Source organism: Caloenas nicobarica, chromosome 5 (assembly GCF_036013445.1).
Source record: "Caloenas nicobarica isolate bCalNic1 chromosome 5, bCalNic1.hap1, whole genome shotgun sequence".
Classification (NCBI taxonomy): domain Eukaryota; kingdom Metazoa; phylum Chordata; class Aves; order Columbiformes; family Columbidae; genus Caloenas; species Caloenas nicobarica.
This window is the reverse complement of record NC_088249.1, coordinates 67,903,484-67,927,481: the sequence shown is the minus strand read 5'-3', so window position 1 is coordinate 67,927,481 and position 23,998 is coordinate 67,903,484. Positions and strand designations below refer to the sequence as shown.

Sequence of the window (23,998 nt, the reverse complement as noted above, 5' to 3'; positions counted from 1 at the left end):
ACATTTAATGGGTTAAAACCAGTAATTTTTGCAAGACTACAGCGGGTTCCCCAGCGAGGGAAGTTCCCCGGTGCGGGGGTCCCAGGCGCAGCCCGGCAGGTGGGGACGAGCAACAAGCGGCTGACACAGGTGGGCAGCCCTCGCTGTGCTCCCCCACTGTCCCTCCTGCTGCTGTCCCCCCAGAGAGCAGTGACCTGCGCATTGGTGAGACCACCAGACATAAGAACTAGGATTGCAAAGGAGTAAAAGATTAAAAAAAAAAAAAAAAAAAAAGAGTACAGTCCTGTCCTTGTGTCTCACATCGCCAGGAGCTGCTCCAGCTCATCGAGTACTGCTGAACATTCCGTAATCTCCGCTTGGAAGGAGGAGTGCTTCTCCAGGGACTGCTGCCTCTCTTCTTCCGCAGATTTCCACTTGGCCATTGCTGTCTGCGTGGAGAAGTCAGTGTACATGACATTTAGAGAAGTCTGTACACGACATTTTACAAACACAAAAACTACTGAACAGCAAGGCCACGTTCTAAAGCAGCTCCTGCTAAAGCATTTGAACTCTTCAGCAGGGTCTTACCAGCTAAACGAAGATTAGTCTAGCCTGACTGGGGCGTTTTAGCTTGGTTCCTTGAGTAATATGGCAATTTATCTGTGACCAAAGTTTAGGAAGCCTTATGAAATCGCTATTACATAAATTAGCTCTTAAACTTCTTACAAATAATTTTAGAACCGTAATTTAATTACTATTTTGGTCAGTATATAGACTATTATTGAAGCTGCTTGTGCTTGCAGAGACTGCTCCGTTTCCAGTACTGCCACCCATCTCCGCTTTGGAACTGGTACAGTCCAACCTGCCAGCTGTCACTCATTAACAGCACCTTCACCTTCTGCCTTGTTTCAAGCTCAGTTGTGTACAATTCAACTGGAAATGACTGAGAATTAACATTGTCCCAGCCCTTTGTGCAGGAGGGGAGTAACACCTACAGTTTCCTTAATGCACATATAACAAAAAATGAACAATATTGGAGGCTTTCACTGTCTGGTTCATTTGGAGAATGGAGCAGCACTCGGAGGAGCAAAATAACCTTTGAAATCTCACTCAGCACCAAGTGCTCGTTACCTGGTTAAGTCCGAAACAAAGTCACAGTCTTACCTGAAGCACCTCCTTTTCTTTTGCAGCTGTTTGATTGAATAGCCTCAACTCTTCTATGAGCTTCTCAGTTAACAGCTGAAGAGCCAAAAGGAAAACAGTTTAATATCATGCCAATAAATGCAATTCTCAGCAGCTGTTTGCACAGCATCAGTAGAAAAGGGCAGCAGAGCACACAGACTTCTCAAAGCCCATTTAACTCCTAGCGCTATTTCAAAGCTTTCTTACCGTTGTCTGCTTCTGGCATTCTTGTGTCTTTTCTTCCTCCTCCAAAATGTTGCTGCCTGTAACTAATTTACAAGATGCATTAGTGAACCTCTAATATACTGATAACTTTACTTGTAAGAACAAACAGCTTTTCAAAGTGACTTTCTACAGCAAGAAAGACTAAATTGTTTTCAAAGTTTATCCAGGACAGGGCCTGCTACAGAAGCAGCTTTTTCTCTTAAGCTAGAAAAAAAAAATATGCCCTGGAGTTACAGCAGTATTTCCTTAATGAGGAAGCAGAATCCACATGTCTTATGAACAGTCACGACAGGGAAAAAAAAGTGTTCTGAAGAACGAGTAGCAGAATGGCATGTGAAGGGCACGGTCCTTACCAGGATCAATGTTTCTGCTCTCCAAAATCACCATGCAAGTCTCCTGAAATTTCTTGAGCTTCTCAACTTCTTGTACCAGGCCTTCGTTCTCCTCCTTTAAATCCTTTATAATGCCCTGTCATTAACGCAGGTTGTTAAGTTAATCAAGTTTCCAAGGAGATTTTCTTCTCATTAGTCAGTAACCGAGTGTGATGCTAATGGCTTAACAAGTGCTCCACTAGCACGGAGAATCAGATCTTGCCCTTCTGGCTCTACCACCACAGCAAATGAGTCTGCTGCCAACCTTTACTCCTGCTTCGGGACAGGATTAATACATTTATCACATCCACATCTCATAGCAATTACTAGAAAAAGTCGATCCTAAAGATCCTTTTAGGCAGTCCTAGTGTATCTTTTCTTGTGCTCCCTCTCATATACATCAATAATTCATGAGTTTGATACACTGAAGAGCATATAAACATTGGGAAGAAAAGGGCATCTTAGAATCTTTAAGCCCCAGCATTATTCCCTGCACAGGTCAGATATTGCCAGGCAATGGGATAAGCTGATCAACCTCACAAGTGGAATGCAGTTCTTCAAGAGAATCAATGAACGTGTGGATTAGGGTGATCTGGCTGATAGTGTCAGGAGCTTTTTGAACATCTCATAGAAGGTCTCAAAGGCTCTTAGAGAAATCAAGCTGTGAGGTAAGAGGAACGATCATCTTGCGGATTAGTAACTGGTTGAGAACTAGGAAATAAAGGGAGTTTTTACAGCTGAAAGGTACCATTAGGGCCTCTTGCACATGACAGAAATTGTGCTGTGTCCTAGAGTGATCTGTTAGAGGTAGTGAAAAACGAGGTGCCAATTTTGAACCTGAACTTGACTCAGGAAACTCAAATCTGTTTGAAACAGAAGCCACTGAACAGTCCCAGCTCTCTCAGCATTTCCTCCAGTCCCTTAATGATCTTAGTGGCCTTTTGTTGGACTCTCTCCAGTATGTCCACATCTCTCTTGTACCAGGAGCCCAGAACTGGACACAATACTCCAGGTGTGATCTCACCAGTGCTGAGCAGACAGGGGAAAAAAAACTTGGAGAAGAACACAAAGACACTAAAAGACTAGGCAACAATAAGACACAATAGCACATGAAGAAACATAAGCAAGCCAATCCTTTGGTCTGACCTTGTAGGGATCAGAATATAAGAATTACTCCATGATTTATTTATTTTTCCATCCCCTTCCTTACCTGTGCTCCTGTTAGCCTGGAGTGTAGCTGTTGTTTGGCTGTTTCTAGCAGCTGATTCTTGGTCTTCAGTTCTGCTTCTAGTTTGTACCTGTTCAGAGTTCTGTAGAGCCAAACATCAAAGATTTAGGGGCAAAAACATCAGTATTACACGCCTTCTCTTTTACTTTCACAAAAATGCCCTTTTTTGAAGTATTTGCTCTTGTTTCTGACCAAGAGCTTTAATCGGCAAACTTGGCAAGAAAGCTGGACACGGGTGAGAGCTCATCACAACCCTCCAAGAGGGAACACTGCTGCCCGAGGGCAACTAACAGGAGTTTGAGGAAACATACCCTCCTCTTGTAGCCGTCTTCTTCAAGGGCGGTTCCACTTTCTTGGCAGATTTAGGTAACCTTAAAAGACAGGTAAAAGACAATTACCAGAAGGTCAGTGCATTCTTGCAGGTTACCAAGCCTGTTAGTTTGACAAAATCTGCAAAATACTAAGCCATCTTTAGGACATTTGCCAAGTAATAAGTGCATCAATATTTTACTTTCTTTTACCCTTGGTTTGTGGCTTTGAAGACACCATCTGCTGGAGGGTTTGAGCTAAAGTTAAAGTTGGGATCTTTGCTGAACTCTACATCTGCTGTTTTGCTGACGCATTGTTTCTTTGAAGAAAAAGCCGGTTGCACTTCTGCAAGAAAAAGACGACAATGCAAACACCACAGTCTGCAAGACATCACCATAATACACAGAACTACTGGATCTCTTAAGCCTTCAATTTGAGATGAATCACAATCATATCTCGCTAGAATAAGACTTTAAGGTAGCGACAGCTGAGGGGAGTTTTCACACTTTACCGAGGATACAGGGTCGAGACCAAGGCACAGATAGCTCAGGCGAGAGACTGTTAAAACATAGTTACCAGGCTGGCGCTAATGAGAGAAAGTTTGAAAGTGGTAATGCAGGCATGATAATAAAGTAGGAGTCAACATTAAGCAGCCAGAATGGCAGAGGGATCCAAGCAAAGCTGCTCGTTACGGGAAGCAAACCAAACCCAGCGCACCCAAAACTCTCAGTTCAGAGAACTTTATATTTCAATTCACTTTGTAGGAGCAGATACACTTCTAAAGAAACACTGCAGAGAACTGGCTTTCTATGTAAAGTTCATGTGGCTTTAAACCAGGGCTGTTTGAGTGTATAAAGCTTTGTTCGCATAGTGGGCTCAGGAAGCTTGCTTTGATTTCCCACTCAAATCAAGCATTTTTCAAATGACTTACCCATGGGCACATTTATACCGGAGCAACGTCGGGATTCTCCCCGATTCGGAATACCCCCGTGCTTCTGGCGCCCAGCCCGGCCGCCCCCGGCCCGAGCTGCTGCGGGCGGTTTCCACGGCCGACACCGGGGGAGGGGCTGCGCCCCCGGGCCGCTGCTCGGCTGCAGCCGCCCCGCCCTGGGGCCCGGCAACACCCGCCCTGCCCAGAGAGGCGCCCTTGGCAGAAAAAGCCTTCACCGAAGCCTTCAATACAGACAAAACACTTCAATAAAGCCCGTAATCGGGCTTCGCGAGGGGCAGCACCGGAGCTCGCTCACAGACACCGCTCCCCCCACGCCGCGGGCCCCCGCAGCCCCACGGCGGGGCAGGGCCTCCCGTACGCACCTGCGGGCGGCCCGCCGCGGTGCAGCCCGCTGTACACGGGGATCCGAGAGGGCTCCGCGTCCATGGCGGCCGCGCCCGCTGCTCCCGCTCCGCCGCCGTTTGAATCGAACCCGCCGCCAAACGGCTCCGCGCGTGCGCAGGGCCGGCCCCGCCCACCGAGCGGCCGCGCAGGCGCAGTGCGCGCGGGGGCTGTGGGTCGGCGCGGGCGCGCGCGGGCGGGCGCTCTCGTCTGTTCCCTCAGCGAAGGCGGCGCGGCCATGGCGGCTCCTCATGAGGGTGTAACGCTGGTTCCCTTCGCAGCTGCCTTCAGGGGAGCCGGCCCCCAGCGGGGAGGGCCTTCCCCGCCTCCCGCTGCCTCGCCCTGCGCTTCGGGCACTCGAGACCCGGAGCTCCCGAGGCCTCCGCGGCCTCCGCCGGGGGGCACTCTGCCGAGTCCCGTCCCCTCAGGGCGCGGCTGCCGCCGCTGCTGTTTGAGGCGGGTAGAGTCGCCCTCCCACACTGGAAGTGGAAACGAGGCGTCTGTCTAAAGTGTTTCCCCACTTTATTAGATGTTTTCCAACACGGCTTTAAAAATGGGTGAGAAGACCCTCCGAAGAGTAAGAGGAAAGCGTTCCTGTGTGGAGAGTTTCAGTGAGCGCTTGCTCGCAGCCCCAGGGCCGCTCTGGGGGCCTGGACACCGGATTCGAGAGCTGCACCATGGAAATGCAACACCGAAATACACTGTCCGTTCCAGGCATTGTCATTAGCTTCAGAAGTGCATCTTCCTACTCAACATCAGGCAGTTGTGGCCACTCTCCACTGAGCAGGGCAAACTTAGGGGTTTCAGAAGGAGCGAATCTTCCAGACCTAGACTTTCCTTTTGCTGGTTATATTGGAAAATACATTGGGCACTTAGAAGATGAAGCAAATGAACCGCATTGTTCCTGCTGAAAATGAAGCATCACTCGGCTTTAGGAAAGTTTCTCATAAGCATTTATTTTACGTCAACTTGTATAGAGAGTGTTTTCTCTTTTTCAACATATAAAGGCAAGGACATGTTTGTGTTCCTGTTTGTTTCTGGTAGAGAAGAAAGAAAAGGAAAAAAAAAAAAAGTGAAAGTCAAGATTTACCAGATACACAAATTTTAAAAAGTTACATGTTTGTGGGGAATGCCTTGAGTGGAACCAAGCCATGAAGACAACACACAAAGCACCCATGTCGCTGAGGGGACCAGGACACTTTAAGGGGAAATCTCACACTGAAAGTCTTTGGCAGTATTAGAACTTCTGATAAAACAAACTGAAATTGTTACCGAAAATAGATTTGGTCTGGATTCTGCAGCCTTCTCCATGATCAGTACGAGGCTGTATCAACTCAAAAGTCTCAATGAGATTTTTTTTATAGTATCTGAACTATTTTGATGAGATCTGTGAACCTGGACTTCACATAAAGCAGGTTCTGATTCAGTAGGAAATGAAAGACTCTTTTTTTTTTTTATTAACAATACACTCTTCACTTGATACCTAGATTTTCAATACTTGTGGGTTGGAGTTTTTGTTTTGGTTTGGTTTGGTTTTTTACATGAGCTCTCTCTGTTGTTAAGTATCTGGGGAGGTTCGCCTCATTATTTCTCTCCTGTGTGACCTTGACAAGAAAACAAAATCTAATCCTCTTGTAGGAAATGATAAAACAGGTTTACACGATAAGTTTTGCAGTACAGCTGTGACTATGGCACCAGACACTGGAAGGTCAAAGGGCTTAGACTCCATCAAAACTGAACTCACATCCTCTCCCTAGTATCAGATTTGCTGGTTCTGTGAAAACACAGGTATTTGCACAGCTGAAATACTAAGAAATAGTCTCAGCTCTAGGAGAGGTGGGAGGAAGAAACTGCTATTTACAGTTCCAAGGAGATTCTGACTTCCCCTTTCCCCAGCAGTACAGTTTAGTTTTCTGCAAGGTTTCAACTGTTGTGACCAGAACTTTGTGCGCTAGATCGTTTGATCCAAACATCAGGCATGTCTGGCTGGCTGTTCGGTAACACAACCGGACCTTCGTTCCCTAATCCGAATCGATTTTTCCACGAAGAGCTGTTCTGCTGCGATGCTGCTGGAGAGATATCAAAGACAGTCTCCCTCAGGTCCAGCCGCAGAGTATCTCTCTTCCCGTTCAAGTAACCTCTCTCTGTTTGACTGTATGAATCAGACAGCTCTAAGACATCGGGACAAGAACTGGCTGATTCAGCAAGCTTCAGGCCTTGCTCAAAATCACTAATCGATGTCTCACTGGAGATGTTGAGCATGTCAAAAGAGCTGCCGAGAGAACAAAGGCATCTGTGAATTTTGTAGATGTCAGCAGCAGGGAGGTGGCTGTTGTCTGAGGTATAATCCAACTGCTGCTGGGCAGTGTCACTAGAGCAGTGTGATTTATTGAGCTGCTCTTCTTCTTTCACGCCAGCCGGCTGGATATGGTCCAGCCCAGACCCGTCCCAAGCTTTCAGACCGTACTTCTGACATCGACAATCTCGGCAGAGTCTCTCCCTGTGCATTTCTACTCCTGAGCTGCTGTGCTTGTACGGAGACGAGGTTTGCAAGGCAGGACACTGGCACAGGCCAACCTGCTGCTCTCCAAGGGCCTCCTGCAGGTTCTGTCTCTCTCTTTCCATTCCTATTCTGGGGCATCTGTTGTCTTCAACTTGTGTGTCTTCAGAGAGCACGGAGGGCCGGTTGGACAGCTTGCTTGTGGAAGTGCTGTTGTCAAAGCTGTCGCTGAGTTTTCTAGACAAGGGCTGGAGCTCATATTGCTCGTTTGTAGTGTTGGACTCCTGGACCTTCCGTAACCGGTTTTGCTTCTCGCTCCCCCCACAGGCAAAGCTGCCGTTCAGGCCAGGGTCATCATAATAGTCTTTCATGGTGTGGGCACAAGGCCAGAGGATCTGCCCACAGTTCTTCTCTGGGCCGAAGAAGCAGCACAGTGACTGGAAGAAGAGGCTGGCAAACCCGCAGCTGATACACTTGATCATCATGATGAATATCCCCAACTTCCTATATGCCAGGACTGTCGCAGGCAACATAATGACCCCTGCAGAGAAGAGAGCAGAAGCTGCCATGGCCGTGGCACAGCTCATCTGCTTCAGGGAAAAGGCCACTCGGCTCAGGCGGTCAGAGTGGGGGCACAGGTGATAGGAGATGCAGTAGTTGACAGTAAAGTCAACGGAGAGACCTACTGCAGCCGAGATGAAGAGAGACTCCACTGCGTTGAGCTGCCACTCCAAGAGGACCAAAAGGCCGATAGTTACCAGGACAGTGCCTGCGATGGCAGTAACCGAGAAAACGCTGAGGAGAACATTCCAGGTGGTGAGCAGCAGCACCACAAAGGAAACGGCTACAGAAAGCCCCATGATCACCATGGTTTCTGTGCTGAGACTGTGCTGGAGGTTGTACAGCTCTAGTTTACTAGTAAACCAGCCATTCTGAAGCCCCACGGGGGCAGTTTTCATCTCCTCTGTTACCCAGAGGTTGATTTCCTCGTAGAATTGTTTGGCTTTGCTGTAGTTGAAGCTATAATGATAAATAGTTTGAAACTGCAGCACTAAGGCAGCAAGATTTCCCTCCCTGTCAAACCTGAGGCCCAGATCGTACGTTTCTGCCCCTTCCCTGCCCTGCTCCAGGAGCATCATTTTGATGCAGTGTAGGAAGACTTCGCTTCCATAAGGGAAAGAGAACTGGTTGCAGCAAAGGTTGAAGCTGTGGTCTCGCTGAGAGCACTGGCGACTGTCCATCCACCTGAGGAACTCCTCCATGAAGCACACAGTAGATTTCTGCTCTGTGTCAGGGTAATAGAAAGTTTTGTTCTTCACTTTTTGGCAGAATTCGAGGAGCCACCTCTGAGCGTCAGGGTTTTGGATCGTGAAGGTAATGTCTGTCACTAGGGTGCCATTGCTTTTTGGATTGAAATGGTCCCCATTATCCACCGGCAGAATGCCCCAGACTATTGTGACAGGCATGTGCTGCCCTTCACCGTGCTCCAACCTCTCAAACATGAACTGATGGCAGTACTCTGAGTCATACCTTTCAAATGGGTGGCTCAGTCTGAACACCTGCACGGACGATGCCTCCAGGGTCGGGAGTTTGAGTTTGGGGTTGGAACAGGAGATGTAGGCACCTCCTATCGCTAAGGCAGCAAACCAGCAGATCCAGATGTACCGAAACTTGATGACCCCACAAGGCAGAAGCTTTTCAAAGAGCAGCTTGGAGGTTTCAGACAGCATGTTCTGGAGACCCCTGAGGATGTACTGGAGGGAGGGAGCAACCCTTTTCTGGCCGGTGTTGTTCCAGTAGTCTGCTGGCTTGTAAATGCAGGTCGTTGCCACGTAGCGCTCGTACAGCACAGCTGAAGAGGGAAGCCAAGTCAGCATGAACAGCAGACTCACCAGCACGGAGGTGCCCATGTAAACAGCAAAGCAGCGGATGGCTATTATATTGCTGATGTAGCTGGCGTAGAATGCAGCACCCATGGTGAAGCAAGATGCCAGCATGAGATACGCAAAATGGTGCATGGTTTGACTCACCCACTGGGAGAGCCCAGCAGAAGGGTTCTGGTTCTTGCTGAGGTTCCAGAGGTCAAAGAAGACAAAGGTGTGGTTGGCACAAATGCTGCTGAGAATGATGACTGCCGTCAGGTTTACAAAAGGGAAGTAGGTGAATCTGAAGGCCACCTTGTACAAGAAGTAGGAGATCATTAAAGAACTGACAACAGCGAGCAGGACCATTAAGGTAATAAAGACTGAGCGTAAATAAAAAGAAATGCTTAGAAAAATAGCTAATATTGCCAAGACTGGATACTTGGTATCCAGTAAAAGATAGTGCTGGAATAGTTTCTGTTTAAGGCCCAGGTCCATTCCAGTGATAGATGTGTAGTTATCAAACAGATCCCAGGATTCGAGATTGTCTAAGTAGATCCCCATCATAGATGCGCCTTTCCTTGTAGGCAAAAACAGCAGGCTGTATTTGAGAGATGGCACTTGGTACTCCATCGTCTGGGGACTGAGGAAGTCCCTGTCGACCAAGAAGTGGAGAAGCTGGTAAATGGCATTGAAGCGGGTACATTTTTCTGGGACTTTGGCACACTGAGCGTGTTTCTGTCTCACAGTCTCGGGCCCTATGCACGACGGAGTGAGGATTCCTTTGTGGTAGTCGGGGGCACAGGCACGCAGGAGGGCCAGAGTGTGGGAGATGTCTCCTTGGGTTATCTCCAAACACGAAGACCTGTTGTACAGGACAGCAATGTAGTTCCCCAGGGACCAGCTTGGGCAGCATTCGTTGGCTTCAGTACGTTGGCAGAGGTCCCTAAAATGAACGTGTGAGCGTATCTGAAAAATAGATGAGGGAACATCATGTCAGACCCTCTCTGCTCACCTCATCTTGCAGCCCCACACTGCTCCTTGCTCTTTGCAGGAATCTTCCCCTCCAGGTGCACAAGCCATGGCTCAAGGACAAATTGCAAATACTAAAGCCATTGGAACATGCTAGCCTTTTGCAAAAATCAAACCCTGTCCATTATTTCTATTTTATAACCTCTGATTTGAAAATTTGGATCTTATGGCAAACACAGCTAATCCAATTAAACTTCCCACTTGCAAAATTTGCTGTCACAGTCTCCAAGGTGATAGCTCCATTTTGGTAATTAGATTCTGCTGTCCAAAATTCGCAGCAGCTTCTGATGGGCACCTTTGGCTTCTGCACCAAGCTCTGGTTCAGTGTCTGTTTATTCTTGTTGAAAGGCAGCTGCTACTCTGCAGCTGGACTTTAGTGACAGGCGGAATTGTCTGTGTATCGCTAACTGGGTAAAATGCTTTGGAGTCCTCCAGGCTGAAACTTGTTCTGTAGCTTACGTTATTTTTGTCTGGCTTCCTTTCAGCTAGAGATTAAAGATTACAGCAGTCAGAAAAGAGACAGCATGTGTATATGTTTTTCCCAACATTACTAACCTTATCTTGTTCAATTTGACACATGGACTGAATAGCTTGCAAGTTCCATAAGCTCCCAGCAGTTGTGGACATAAATACCAGCTGGGAATAGCTCTTTTCTGAAATAAAGAAGAAGAAAAAAAAACGTATTAGGTAATGAAGATGAATCAGCCAGGCTGTTTGGAGTAGCCTCTCTGTGCAAAGAAAAAAAAAAAAAATATATATGTGTGTACATTGTTATCTATATGCCTGCTATGGAGGGCTCCCTGAAGGGAAGCAGGTCAAAAGGACAGTAGCCTGTAGCAGGTGGTAGCATCTGCCTTGTGTGATGTGACATCTGCCCCTCACCCATCTGTCAGCAGCGGGAGGGCAGCGTTGGGCATTTTGGACGCGCGCTCCCTGTGCTGTCAGTATGTTCTTTGTGAGTGTCGGCAGCTGGTTCTGCACCCTGTTACAGACCCAGTTCAGTCAGGAACTCTCAAGAACCTGCGGGTTTGGTGTTTGGTTTCAGAGGTGGAGTAGATGCAGAGAGGGAGTAAATGTATCTGCGTGCTCTTCTTCTTTCCGCTTACTAGTGAGTGTCCTTTTGTGGGCGAACTGTGGGTGTCTTAGAGTTTTCCTCTTTTTTTCTCTCCAATGTTTACTGCAACTTATGATTTTCAAGAAGAAAAGAAGGAACAGAGAGGGAGCAGGTCATGCGCCATTTTTTCAGAGAAATCACTTGTGAAATGGGTAAGTGGTGAAAACATTAGTCCTCTTACTGGTGCTTTGAAGGCGTATTTCTAAAGGGGAATAAGAAGTATGGCAAAAAGGAGAAACAACTCTTCTCCAGGATTTCAGAACAAGCCTTTTCTAACCAGTCAGTTATGAAGTGCATCTAAAGAGTGGCTTAACTCGGGTGGTATTGTACACACTGCTTTCTCAGAGCACTTTTCAGAACATTTCCCCGTGTCCTACACTGCTTTTACAATTCTGTATGCTGTTGAGTTCTGGATGTGTAATACTTACCACCCCACCAAGATTTCACACACCTGGGGGGCCACAGAAGAAACCATCCGCTCCGTAGATTTGTTCCACCATCCTCCGTGTCCTCGCCTCTTGCTGTCCCTGAGCAGCCTTCTGTTCTTTGCCAACACCAATGTCATCATAGCTGGCGAGAGATCAGATTATTTGCGTAACTAGGGATGGTCTGGCTGTGAGTTATGTTCACTGACAAGGCTCTTGGTCACTTCTAAGCGCAGCATAAATGTTGCAATTGACAAAGGTTGTCTTGGAACATTGAATCTGTAACTTTACAGCCAACATCTTCCTCACTCCCCCCCAAACCAAACTCAAATACCTTTTCTTCTCGGCATAGGGAGAAAGGGAAAAGGTCTTCTGGTAGCCCGTATGGCTCTCTACATTCCTCCACACAACGAGCTTCCTGCCAATGTCGGTATCTCGGGGCTCAAAACCCTGCAGCCAAGCAAAAGGGTTTTGTCGTCAGCTTGCATTTTACTTTGGCTTAGCTTTCCTTAGTCCTCCTTCTAGACACAGATATTATATGAGATTATTTCTGCGTCTTGGAGAGACACACAAATTTGAGTTTTCCCTGGAAATACTGCATCCCAGAGCTGACAGAAAAAAGTGTATCTCCTGTCCTTTCTGGGCAAGGATGGCTACAGTTCTTTCTCCCTGATCTCATAAGACTCTTCTCCTCTTCAAGTAAAATAGTCACTTACAGAAATGGGAGTAATTTTCGTCTTTAATGTCCTCCTTGATTTACTGTCCTGCCTCGCTGCCTCTGTCTGCAGAGAAGGAAGGCAGCCTAGGCTCATTTTACATGGCAGAAAGAACACATCACTGGTTGGCCCACAGATTTTCCTTCTGTTCATGTTGATGTATCGTGTGTAGGGACTTACCATTAAGGGTTCTGAAAAGTCAGGCAAATTCCCAATGAGCAGGCCAGCTAAGGTGCAAACCAGAGCTGCCACTGAACACAGCACCAGGACGGCGATGGGCCACTCTGCAATCATCTGAGAATAACTGGAACCAAAGGCAGAAAAAAACATGCAGCTGTAAAGGCGCTTCTGCTATTAGAACGAAACCTGCTGTTGAACCAACGTGGTGTTAGTAAAAGGAAGTAAAAGAATTAGGGCTTTCTGGTTTGAGAATTTATTTATTGAGAAGCTTAGAGGCTCTAGTACAGCTATTAATGAACATATTATACCTCTTACTGGATGTTTGCAGGCAATTCTAATTAACTCGGGTAATCACATTTTGCCTCCCTACATTTTCCTGCTTTTTCAATCAGAAATAATAAAAACCAGACTCTTGTGTCCTAGGGCAAAATGAAGCTTTAAATATTTAACTTAAAAGATTGCATTTAAAAAGAGCTTCTTCCTTTTATTTTTTTTTCCCCATTGTGCAGCGTGAGCTGGTCACTGTCTAACAGTTTGGCCTGCAGATTTTCAGCCGGTGGACCCAGAGCTGTCTTTGGGCTTTGGTCCCCTAAAGACAACCAACTCAAGCAAGTCAAGGAATCAGCTGCAGTACCTCATGACAGGAGACTCCTAAACCTTCTAGAAAAAATGGTTTAAAAAATCACCTTTAAAACAGCAGCTGAAAGCAATCGAATTATTTTAATTTTGATAAGTGTATTAAAAATCCTCTGTCTTTTGAAAAAGTGAACTTATGGGATGGATGGGCTATCCTCCTGATTGCTCCTCTGGTGGGCCAAGCTGGGCTAATCCTGTCTATAGATAAATATACATATATGGACACATACATATAGAATTATTATATATATCAAAAGCTATTGTATGGACCAGAGCACCTGCCCCAGGAACAGCTGTCAAGACAGTGTTGCTACTCATTGATGCAGGTGAAATTGATCTGGGCAGGGAACTGCGGTTTGTCCCAGGGGATGGGGAGCCCGAACAGGCAGCGCGGACCCTGCTGGGCTCTCACCAGCAATAACGCTGCACATCTCCCAACAGCCGGCCAGGAGAGCAGTGGTGATGGAGGAGAAGGACAGGAAGCCTTTGATATTAAACATACCTTTTTGGCATCCTGAAAGATTTGTCATGTCTGCAGACAGAAAAAAAAAAAGCATTAATTTATTTAATTTTCCTATGCAGCACAGTGCTGGGCTGCTAATGAGGGAGGTGACCCTTCCAGGGTCTGCAAGAGAACTAGTGCTACATGAATTAGTGTAATGAGTAACAGAGTCTTTTCCTCTCCATTGGCATTTTAACCAAGCAGGATGGGAAAACATAGTCACTCCTCATTTTTGGCCCTCTTAAGAAAACCCTGTAGAAAGCAATGGTCATCAGCAGTGTAATCCCACAGAAATTGCACCGCATCTCTGTCCATGAAAATCTCTCAGTTTTAAGTGCTTTCCTACTGGATTTTTAAATTTTTTCTCGGCAAGAGCATACCTCTTTATTAAATTTCGTCAGGTGGGCTAGCAATGCCTATTTTTGTTTCCTGTTCAGCTCAGCAAGGATTTCCCAAAAACATAGCTGCCATTTGTCTCCCAGGTCCTTCCAAAGACAGCAACTGTCCAGTCCAGAGGGGCAGAAGGCCAGCAGAGCTGCTTAAAACATTTTACTGGGTTTTCCTCCACAGAGGAGCATTTGTCATCCCTACTTGTAGGGCTCTGAGGAACGAAATAAGCAGCCTTCCGCAGCGGGTCCCAAGGCTTCGTTTGTTAAGGAATCCCCAAGGGTGAGCTTTCCACCAGCATCTGAAGAGCACAGTGGCACCTCAGTGGGTCACCGTATCTGAAGGACCTTTCATTCTGCTCCCCATTTCCACTGAAATGTCCCCTCAAAATACTCCTCGTCACACTAATGCTCTGTAGATTTGGGAGAGAGAGGAGCAAAGAAAAATCCTCACCCGATTATGGAAGTCTCTTTCTGGCAGCACACTGCCCATTCTGTGCTAATTCTCTCACAATAGCTTCTCAAGCAGATTTGCTTGGATTAAAACCCCCATTCTAGCATTATTATGTTATCGCTTTTCTGTCTGCTAGTGCTGCACATCCTGCAAGGGATTTGCAATCCAGCTGCGTTTCCTACTTAAATAACCTGTTATGGAGAACGTGGTTGACAATTTTGTTGATAGTGTATGAGCTAAAATGGATCCAGGCTCTGCTGCTCTGACTGCAATTGCTCTACACTGCAAACACAAGCAAATTAAATCCTCTGTTAATGGCTAGAAAATGAGACCATAAAGGGCTTTTGTGCCTAACCCTGCACTGGTGTACAAAGGCAAGAGTCCTGTGCCACCTTTTATCAGACTTTGATGGCTGCTGCTGTGGTGGCAAAGGGATCGTGGTCTTTAGTGCCAACAGAGACTCCAAAAGGCACAGGCAGCAAGGACAGGTGACGCTGGCTGGAAGGGACAGAGGCTGTAGCTCCTGCTGTTGAAGTCCTGTGCGCATCCTTCCAGTGCTGCCCACGCAACAGCCGCCACCCGAGTCACTGGGATGCTCTGCACACAAATGGGGTTTGCCCAGTTCTGTCATGGAGAATATAGAATTTACACCCTTGTTGCTGCCCAACCTGGAAAAACAAATTATCCCCACTTTTGTGTTTCTTGCTGCTCGGCTGTAGCCAGTACTTACCCTCTGCTGCCTCTCCCTTCCAGCACAGACAGCAGCTTTGGTGGGGGCAGAAAAATAAATTAACTCTGGTCCTATCACTGAGAAGCTCTGCCATGATAAAGGATTAGCCAGCTGGATGTCTTGCAGCGCAAAAGGAGGAAATACAAAGATCACAGAAGATGGGTATAATCCCGTGAGTCAGGCAAGTCCTACCCCTGCCTGGTGTGGGGGCAGCAGCTCTCTGGACATCCCCAGCAGAGCTGGGGAGGGCAGGCCAGACCCTCTGGGCATCTGAGGACGAACCCATGTTCCATGCATCTCCACTCAGACCCTTCTCATCCATCTCGCCTCCCACCACAAAGTTCAGGAGATGCTTTTTGAAAGCCCCTGAGCCACCTTCCACGTGCCTCTCACCTGACTGTCACAACGTGATGCTGCACCGGCCGTCGCTGCCCGGGGGACCACTGTTTCCAGGGGGTTTCTGAGGCCTCATGGTGGGCAGCAGGCACGGGCTCACCGCTGGAAAGGTGGGAACACAACACAGGCCCCTCGCCGTGCCCAGGCAGTGGGGGCAGGCCGTAGCTGCCTCGGGGCTCCTCCTGGGTGCAGGGGTAATACAGGTGATGCTGCTGCGAGTCCTGGGAGCTGGATGGCACCTGCCCGTTGGACTGGGTGGAGACCGGCCCGAGCGTGTGGCTGGAGGAGGGCAGGGGGTCTCCCTCCAGCCTAGGGGACGCAGGAATGGGGCAGTGATGGACAGGGCAGATCCTTTCCCAGGAAGCGCCACTGTAGCTGGGCTCGGTGTTTGCGATCTCTGGCATGGCAAGACAGGTCTGGCAAGGTCCTGCATTTTGTTTTTCTCTGTGAGGGGAAATAAAGGTATGGTCAAACAGCTGAGCAGTAGAAAGGGAATCGCATCCTGCAAACTGGAGACTCCCACAGGCCTCCCACATAGTGCAGGATGTAAAACCTCACCTGCTATTTGCTGTGCCAAGAGCCAGTCTCAGGGCTGAGCTGGATTACGGTTTTTATAAAGACATCCATGACTCAGAGATTATAACTGATGGAGAAGCCATCATATCTTTGTGCATGTTGCACCAAAATTTTGAAAAATTGGGTAACATCTCCTCAATTCTCCAAGATATTTCACTGCAGAGGAGGCAGAACACTCTGGTTGGTAACAGCAGGGTCCTAACTCAGGACCACAGAGTGACTACAGAGACCTGGGGCAATGGAAGCCGAAGGAGACTGCATGTGAAGATGATTCTCAATGATCTGAACTTGATTGCTCTGCAGAAGGACTGGTGCTGCTCCACATTGGGAGGGCAGGAGAGTGAATCATCTCCGGCACTAAAAAAGTGAACAGCGAACCTGATGGCTGTGAGGGTGTAAAAGGGCTTCAGCCTCCAGCCCGGCACATGCCCTAATGCCTCCCACGTCCTGCAGACTCTCCGCTGGGCTCTTCAGGAACATTTCAGACATACATCTCCCAAGGATGACAGCAACAGATACTAATTGGCCTTGATATGTAGGAAGGGGGTGGACTAGAACTCTCAAGATCTCTTGAAGCTTGACTTCCCTCTGACTGCTCAGTTTACTAAGACAAAACATTTGCAGACTTCAGTTCCCAGGTAATGAGGTCTCTGCAGGTTTTGCTTTCTTCTCTCCAAGGAATTGAAAAAAAATATTTAATTCCTACAGTTCTTGATTTATAGTGCCTGAGAGAGTTTGCTTGCTTGGAGAAAGTTTGAATAATACATTGAGGGACTGGTTAGTCTGTGTGACACCAGAAACCCCTTCACACACGATAGACTGAGGTCACACTGACCCCCAGAATGCCTTAGGAATTGCTGTCTCCAGAGATGCAGCTGGCCAGGGTGTCTACAGCTGACTTCTGGGTCTTGCCCTAGTGTCTGGCATCAAGGATTAAGTATGACAAATGATCTGGGCCAGCTAGAATTGCAAAGTGTCTCAAGTCATCAAAGAATTATGAGTGCTGGAGCGAGGCTAGAGTGAGATGAACTTTATCCACAGGCATCTGATGTGATGTAGGAAAAAATGGAAGGCAAAATGTTTGAGAAGGGAATCTTTTTGAAAATTTGCAGAGTCTCTGTCATTTCTTTTTCAGACCACCACTGAAAAAGACAGAATTTTAGCAATTACAGGTCTCTGGAACTGCACTCAAAATTAAATGGCATGATAATATCAATGACAAAAGGAATTTGAAGAATACTATTAGCTGGTATTGCTTGAGAACTGGTATTTTTTCAGAAAGAGGGACATATTGGTCTTGGCAGCTTGTGCTATGTACTTTCCAAAATCAATTGAGTTTATCAACGCTCAGAAACTATATTTCTTGATTATACAAAATCAACTTATTTCATTAAAACCATGACAACAGAGTAATGTTTGTGGTAGCAGTTATACCAGTGCTGGTGTGGAGACTCATGGCACAGACATCACACTCAGCTTGACTTGTACAGTTCACCAGTCCAGGGACCAGTAACAAATAAATCTCAATGGATTAGACACCATCCAATGCTAATTTTAGTTTTTAAGGCAGCAGACAGCTGCAGGATGGTTACAGACATGGGTGGCGTGTTCCTGGGTCCTCATTACAATGACACTGACTTCAGAAGCAACAACCAACCTTCAAATGCAGATTTTCTGAAGTTCAGGCCATGCAGGAGTGGGGAACTACATGGAGGATTTTACCTTGTGTTGTCAAATTCCTTTGCTGAATATTTTTGATAGTGGCCAAGACAGGAGCTCCTGAACAGATTGTGACAATTATGTCCCATTCACCCACAGAATTTGTCAAAAGAAATCGTATCAGCCCCGTTTCATGAACTCCTTGCTCTCCCGTCACAAATGGATTAGTGGCACGATTACCCAGACTTTCAAGCGCATGATTTGTGTTACAGCTCTATTTAAAGGTAGTTTACAACAGAAGACCACACATTTGTCCTTGGTGTATATGAATGCAGTGCATGAGACTGTAAATGAAACGGCAGCAAAGCTGTTCATGGGATGGAACCTACGGTCTTGTCAGGGCTCATTACAGCCTCACCAGAGTCATCCCCGCAGCGGGAGGGACGCAGGTTCGGCTGCGCTGCTGCAGCGCAGGCAGACGGAAGAAAGGTTACGGTCTGTGGTAGTCGAATGACGTCTTTAATTAGTCATTGCCCATCTATACTAATTATAGAAGTGACCTGAGTGGGAGGTGCTGACCACCACATGCCCCGTGGCTCTGTGAGCTGGCGGGGCAGGGCTGGTTTGGGAGAGCTGACCCAGGTGGCTCTCAGCCCGCTCTCCCAAGCTGGCAGTGACATTTATCTCACTCTTCCCAGGTGCCCAGTGACTGAAGTGAACGTGCATCCTATTTGGGGGTTGTAAATCAAACGGCAGCAAAGCTGTTTTGTACTAGTAATCCTGGGTCAGGGAATTTTCATCAGAGAGCCGGGACTGTGGTAGTGTCATGCTTTGGCAAGGTGTAGACCTTTTCTCACTCCCTTTTTGATGGCTCTAAATTACTGTTTTCCCTCTACCGTGATCTTGGTTTTTTCCTAATTTTTCTACACTTTAAATAGGTGATGGTTTCTGACAATACATAATAATTCAGAGACACTGCTGCACTGACAACTTTTGCTTTTGGTGTTCTCACACCTCTACGCTAGTTGTGTTCATTTTTTTCAAAGCAAAACCAAAATTATTTTTCACTTAAACTGCTGGATCTGCATAGGAGATTGGGACCAGAGGCTTTTTGTAACAAAGTAAGTCTGATGGCTGCACTGCCATGTCTGCCTCAGCTGATGGTGAATATGTAACACTGGACAGAACAAAAAGGCTTTCACAAAATACCCTTTGAGGATGGTGAGGGAGACGCAGGAAGCATGCAGTGACAAATTCCTCCTCCAAAAACCCCTCAGCTGCAAAACCTCCTGGTGGGGAAAGCAGATGACAAACTCTTGGATATCGCAGATTGCCTTCCGTTTTTATGCACATAGATTAAGATACTTGATTCTAATATTTCACATGGAAGCCCATTCTTCTTGTTTACCACCTTTGCTATGAAATACTGTCAAGTTCCGTTCTTCCCCCATGTGTTGTCTCTTAACTCAATCTCCTGCCTGCTCAGAGACTTCATATTTTAGAATAACTTGAGCTAGTTCAAATCATTCATTCGTGTCTCTTCTCCATTATCCCTTTTCAGACTAAACAATTACAGTTCTGTCAATCACCCTCTGGGTATGAGTTACCTTGTGCCTGTCTCTCCCTAGCTCCATGACAATGTGACCTTGGTTATCTGACATCTCCAGGGAAACCTGGAGCTTGCAAATAACGATCAGTTTGGATAATCACTGCTGGCAGTCCTGCAGAATTTGAGTCTTCACTTGCTACACTCCCAATTAGCCAAGTGCTGGCGGGCTGAACGTTTGATATGCTGAGGTCTGCATCAGAGGTGTAGGCTGGTCCTTCTTTCCCTGCAGCTGTGTCGCTGTTGCTTTTTCGGGCCTGCAGGACCCTGAACTATGCGAGAAAAATGGTTGTGGAGGAGTTTCTGATACGTGTTTGCTGCCAGGCAGGAGAGGTGGGCAGAGCACAGCGCTGGACTCTGCTTGCCACAACAACTAACATCAAGGGAAGAGAAACTTTTTTTTTTTTTTAATGTTCATTCCCAGTCTGGGCCTTGTCAGATACTTGACATCGTTGGGACTGAGTGGGCAGAAATGGTTTCTCAGCCACAGAAGAGCCTGCAGAGGTAGCCTGAGAGCCTCAGATTTCTTCCACAAACTCGGCTGGATGCAGCCGAAGAGATGCTGGGAAAACAGAGGGCAAGCAGTTGGAGGGCAAGGTTCAGACTGGAGTTAACCACTCCTGGTACCCATGGCGATGAGTTGCGTTTCTCATGCTATTTGCTTCCCCATCTCTTCCCTTGAGATGTCTAGACTATAATAATCCAATTTATGAAACTGCCTAAGTCACTCTGAGTGCAGCAGTGCTTTTCTGAGACGAGTACAGGACACAGGCAGCAGCACTTTGCATATGAAAGATGGGAAACACCTACCAGGAATGGAGCTGATGCCCGAGTCAAACTGCACCTTCTCCTGTTGACAGAAGAATCTTGAGGGGGAATAAAAACAAATGAGAGAAAGGGCACAAGTCTGTATCCTGACTACAACCCGAGATCCATTTCCCCAGGAACCTTTGCTCAATTAGATATTAAGCGAAGAGAAGCTGGTTTTGTTTCTTTCCCTTTTTTCTTACTCTAGCAAGGTTTTGCTGGCATATTAGCTGAAGAAGTTTCCCCAAATGAAAAAAAAAGAAATTATTTCTGAATTAAAACCACATGCCATAGGTCAGCTTCCATCTAGATTAATGTCTTTTTCTTTGAGAGCTGTAAATGACTACTTAAGAATGGGTTTTTATAATGGAATTTAAATAGAGGTTTTCTCTTTGAACATACCACCAACAGAACAGCAGTGGGGCTCTTGAGAAAGAAGAGCTTCTTTGCTGGTGATTTCTAAGCAGATGAGAGTGCCCTTCTCCAGAGATTAGGGGAGGGCTCATTGCGTTTCCCTCTCCCCTCGTTATCCAGCTCCTCTGTCTGACAGGGAGTGACAGGCACCTCCTGAGCAATTCAGCTCCTCCTTAGGCTGGGGCAAATTCTCGTGTGCTGGAAAATTGCTATGGAGTTCCGATTTGTTTTGCTTTTTTTGGTCTAGCAGCAGGATAGTGCGTATCCTTGAGAAGACCTACAATCTTTTTGTTAATGAGACTCCTGAGTACGTTAAATCATCATGAAAAATTAATGAGACTGCAAAACTCTGCTTCCCACGTAGTCTGCCGCGAAAAGTTTAGTTTTATAATCCTTTCCATTGCCTCGTCTGCACATCCTTTCCTTTACCCCAGGCAGGTCCTGCTGCTGCCATGCAGGTGTGTGTTTGGAGTCAGCCAGACACAAAGGGCTCAAATCCCCTCCCAGAACTCAGTGCCAGAACCGTCTGGATGCAGTTTGCTCTCTCTACACTGGTAGTGCCAAATGTGCTGGTAAAATCATGTTTGCTAAGCTTTGTTTTGAAGAAAAAAGAAATGAAATGGAAAGGGAAAAGAAAATAACACCTTGCTATTCCAGTTTGGAAGAGGCCAGAAGGAAGGGGGTGTTTGCAAACATCTGTATTTTTTTGATGATGGGTGGAACATTGATGATAAAGAGCATTGGCTGGGAGCAGAGGACAGGGAGTGCAGAGCCAACCCTTTAGCTGCTCTGCGAAGAGCCTTGCGTAAGCGCTATCTTATACTTTATTGGCACAAATTTTAGATCCTGAGCGAGCAGCACGAGTGAGATCCACACTCCTTTCAGGTGGCTTAACCCATCTCTGTAACCCAACTCTTACGGGCTGCAGGATTCGTTTCAAAAGGCCCGTTAGAATGAGCAAGGATTGCTCAGGCAAGCCAAGCTGACAGGGCGTCAGTGGCAGCTCTGACCCCATTGTATGCCCGAGATTTAAACCAGTGCTGGGTTGTGTAACAGTCACTGGGCAAACACTGCGACCCCAAAGCACAGCGGCCTCTGGCTGAGGCCTTCCGAGCTGCCCCAGGCAGGGGGGATGTCTCAGCCCAGACGTCGTGTACCAGGCAGAAGTGAAGCTCTTTGGTTTTCAGAAGGAATTTGTGTGCTCTTGACCTCAGAGTGTGCTCTGGTCAAACAGAATCTCAAGAGCTCAGGAGATCTGTTGCCGCCACTCTAACAAATGGCAATGTGCTTGCAAATTTGGGGATGGCTGCTTGCCCGTGATCATGGGCTTGTTGACATTTCCAGAAAATGACAATGATTGTGGCTGCCAGCCTGGTTTAAGACACCAGGTATGGGAGCATATGGCGCAGGAGGGAGAAGACGACTGCAGGGTTTTATAGAAAAAAATATTTGGAATGAAAACCATGCGTGCCCATAGCCTAGTGGAACAAGAACCCCAAAACATGCTGAGTTCCCCCAACAATGGCTCACCTGGTGCTGCGGAGAGGAGAGCGCACGGTGTTGCAGGATAAAAACCTGCCGGGGATGCCGGGCCAGGCAGTGGACCCCGACCCGGGAAAATCCCGGTGACACCGGCCACCTCCATACCCACCGAGCCGGGGGTGGCGGCAGCTCCCACCGCCGCTGCACCGGCTCCACAGCTGTCTGCCTCGCCGCACCGGGCACAGCCCAACCCCACCGGCTGCCCCGCCGCACCGTGCACAACCCGACCCTGCCGGCTGCGCTGCTGCATCGGGCACAGCCCGACCCCGCCGGCTGCCCCACCGCAGCGGGCACAGCCCGACCCCGCCGGCTGCCCCGCCGCACCGTGCACATCCCGACCCCGCCGGCTGCCCCGCCGCACCGTGCACAGCCCGACCCCGCCGGCTGCCCCGCCCTCCAGGTGCGGGACCCCCCGTGCTCCCGGCCCCGCGCTCTGACCTGGGCGCGGCGCTGCGGCGACGCGTCCCCTCGGGCCGCTGCTCCCCGTGCGGCGGCCCCGGCGCGGCCTCCATGGCCGGTCGCGGTGCGCTGTCCGCAGCCCGCGGTGCTGAACGCTCCCGGCACGGCGGCGGCAGCGCCCCGGCGCGGCTCCGCGCGGCGCTTGCGCGGCCGCGGGGGCGGGCCCCGTGCGGGCGGCCAATCGCCGCGGGGCAGGCGCGGGGGCGCTGCCGCTGGTCCCGGGGAGCGCGGTGGGAGCTGCGGGCGGGGCGGGGAGCACCGGGCCGAGCGGCTGCTCCCTCCGCCCCCGGGGCCGGCCAGGCGCTCCGGGACGGGGCTGAGCGTGCGGGGTGCAGGGCAGGAGCGCCAAACCGCCTCGTCTGGCCCCCAAACCACGCTCCCGCCCTCCCCCCGAGCAGCGCACGGCTCCTGCCGAAGGACGTCTAGGGGCGACGCAGCGAGGGGGCTGCAGGTTCCATCAATGCACAGAACCCTTTGGGGGGCAGGTCTCTCATCTCAGCAGAGTTGTGGTCCTACTTTAGCCGGGGAAGCTCCCGGAAGCACTCCCAGACCTGCCTGGCAGGGGCAGGGCAGCGTTTTGAAGTGTGTGGGTTCACCTTCTGGATTTTAGCAGCATTAAATAAGTAAACAATTTGTTGAAATAGATGGTAGTTTCGAAACAACCGAGTTGAAAGCATGGAGAACACAAGGAGGTCAAACACGTTCCCCTCTTTGCAGGATCCTGTTGTCGTCTGTTGATACCATGAAGTTGCCCTGAGTTGTGTGGCAGCCACACATCCCCTTGTGCCGTGGAGAGAGCTTCCCACAGATCTTGTGGAAGGTGGATGCTCCTTCCACAACCTCTCCCATGCCAATGACCATGACATTACTTGTGCTAGGAAAAGTCTGGGCCTGTCTCATGATATGTGAAGTGGCAGCAACCTTCTCTTCATGACCGTGTGTGTGGCCATGCAGATGGCTGTGACCTTCTCCTTTCTTGTGGCCGTGCCTGTGGCCTTCACTGTGGCAGTGACCTTTTTCATGACAGTGGCATCTTTTGTGCTTCACATGCTACAGAACAGCCGAAGCAAAAAGGAAGAGTATTAGACCAGAGGGTATCCTATAACTCCCACTAATCCTCTAGCTGCTTAGAATAAGCCCTTCCTGCCTTAATAACTTAAATGCCTGAGACAGTTTAAAGAACAAAAAGCTCTTCCTAATGCCAGGGTGGGGGACTCTCCAACTGCAGGCTGACACCGCTCCCAACCCATCGAGAGGGAGTTTCTGAGGACAGGCTGGGGGCAGTGCTGGTGTCCCAGTGATGATCTCCGCTGGGCTGGGCTGCAGGGACCAGTGCACTTTTCTGAGCCTCAGCCACAGAAATGTCACTTGCCTG

General features: G+C 48.4%; 2 protein-coding genes across 2 annotated transcripts; both read right to left on the bottom strand.

Annotated features, from left to right (window-relative positions):
• Window positions 1-157: 157 nt before the first annotated feature.
• KNSTRN (kinetochore localized astrin (SPAG5) binding protein) lies at window positions 158-4,748 on the bottom strand. Its single transcript, XM_065636793.1, has 8 exons — window positions 4,609-4,748; window positions 3,507-3,639; window positions 3,297-3,356; window positions 2,968-3,067; window positions 1,740-1,854; window positions 1,369-1,430; window positions 1,144-1,218; window positions 158-428 (listed from the first exon to the last, which is right to left on the bottom strand). The coding sequence occupies exons 1-8, from the start codon at window positions 4,670-4,672 to the stop codon at window positions 297-299; spliced, it is 741 nt and encodes a 246-aa protein (XP_065492865.1). The 5' UTR covers window positions 4,673-4,748; the 3' UTR covers window positions 158-296.
• A 1,802-nt stretch (window positions 4,749-6,550) lies between these two features.
• On the bottom strand, window positions 6,551-22,676 carry DISP2 (dispatched RND transporter family member 2). Its single transcript, XM_065636651.1, has 8 exons — window positions 22,603-22,676; window positions 15,558-16,004; window positions 13,595-13,624; window positions 12,457-12,580; window positions 11,895-12,010; window positions 11,587-11,705; window positions 10,577-10,674; window positions 6,551-9,958 (listed from the first exon to the last, which is right to left on the bottom strand). Exons 1-8 carry the CDS (start codon window positions 22,674-22,676, stop codon window positions 6,551-6,553), a joined length of 4,416 nt encoding a protein of 1,471 aa, XP_065492723.1.
• Between the last annotated feature and the right edge of the window lie 1,322 nt (window positions 22,677-23,998).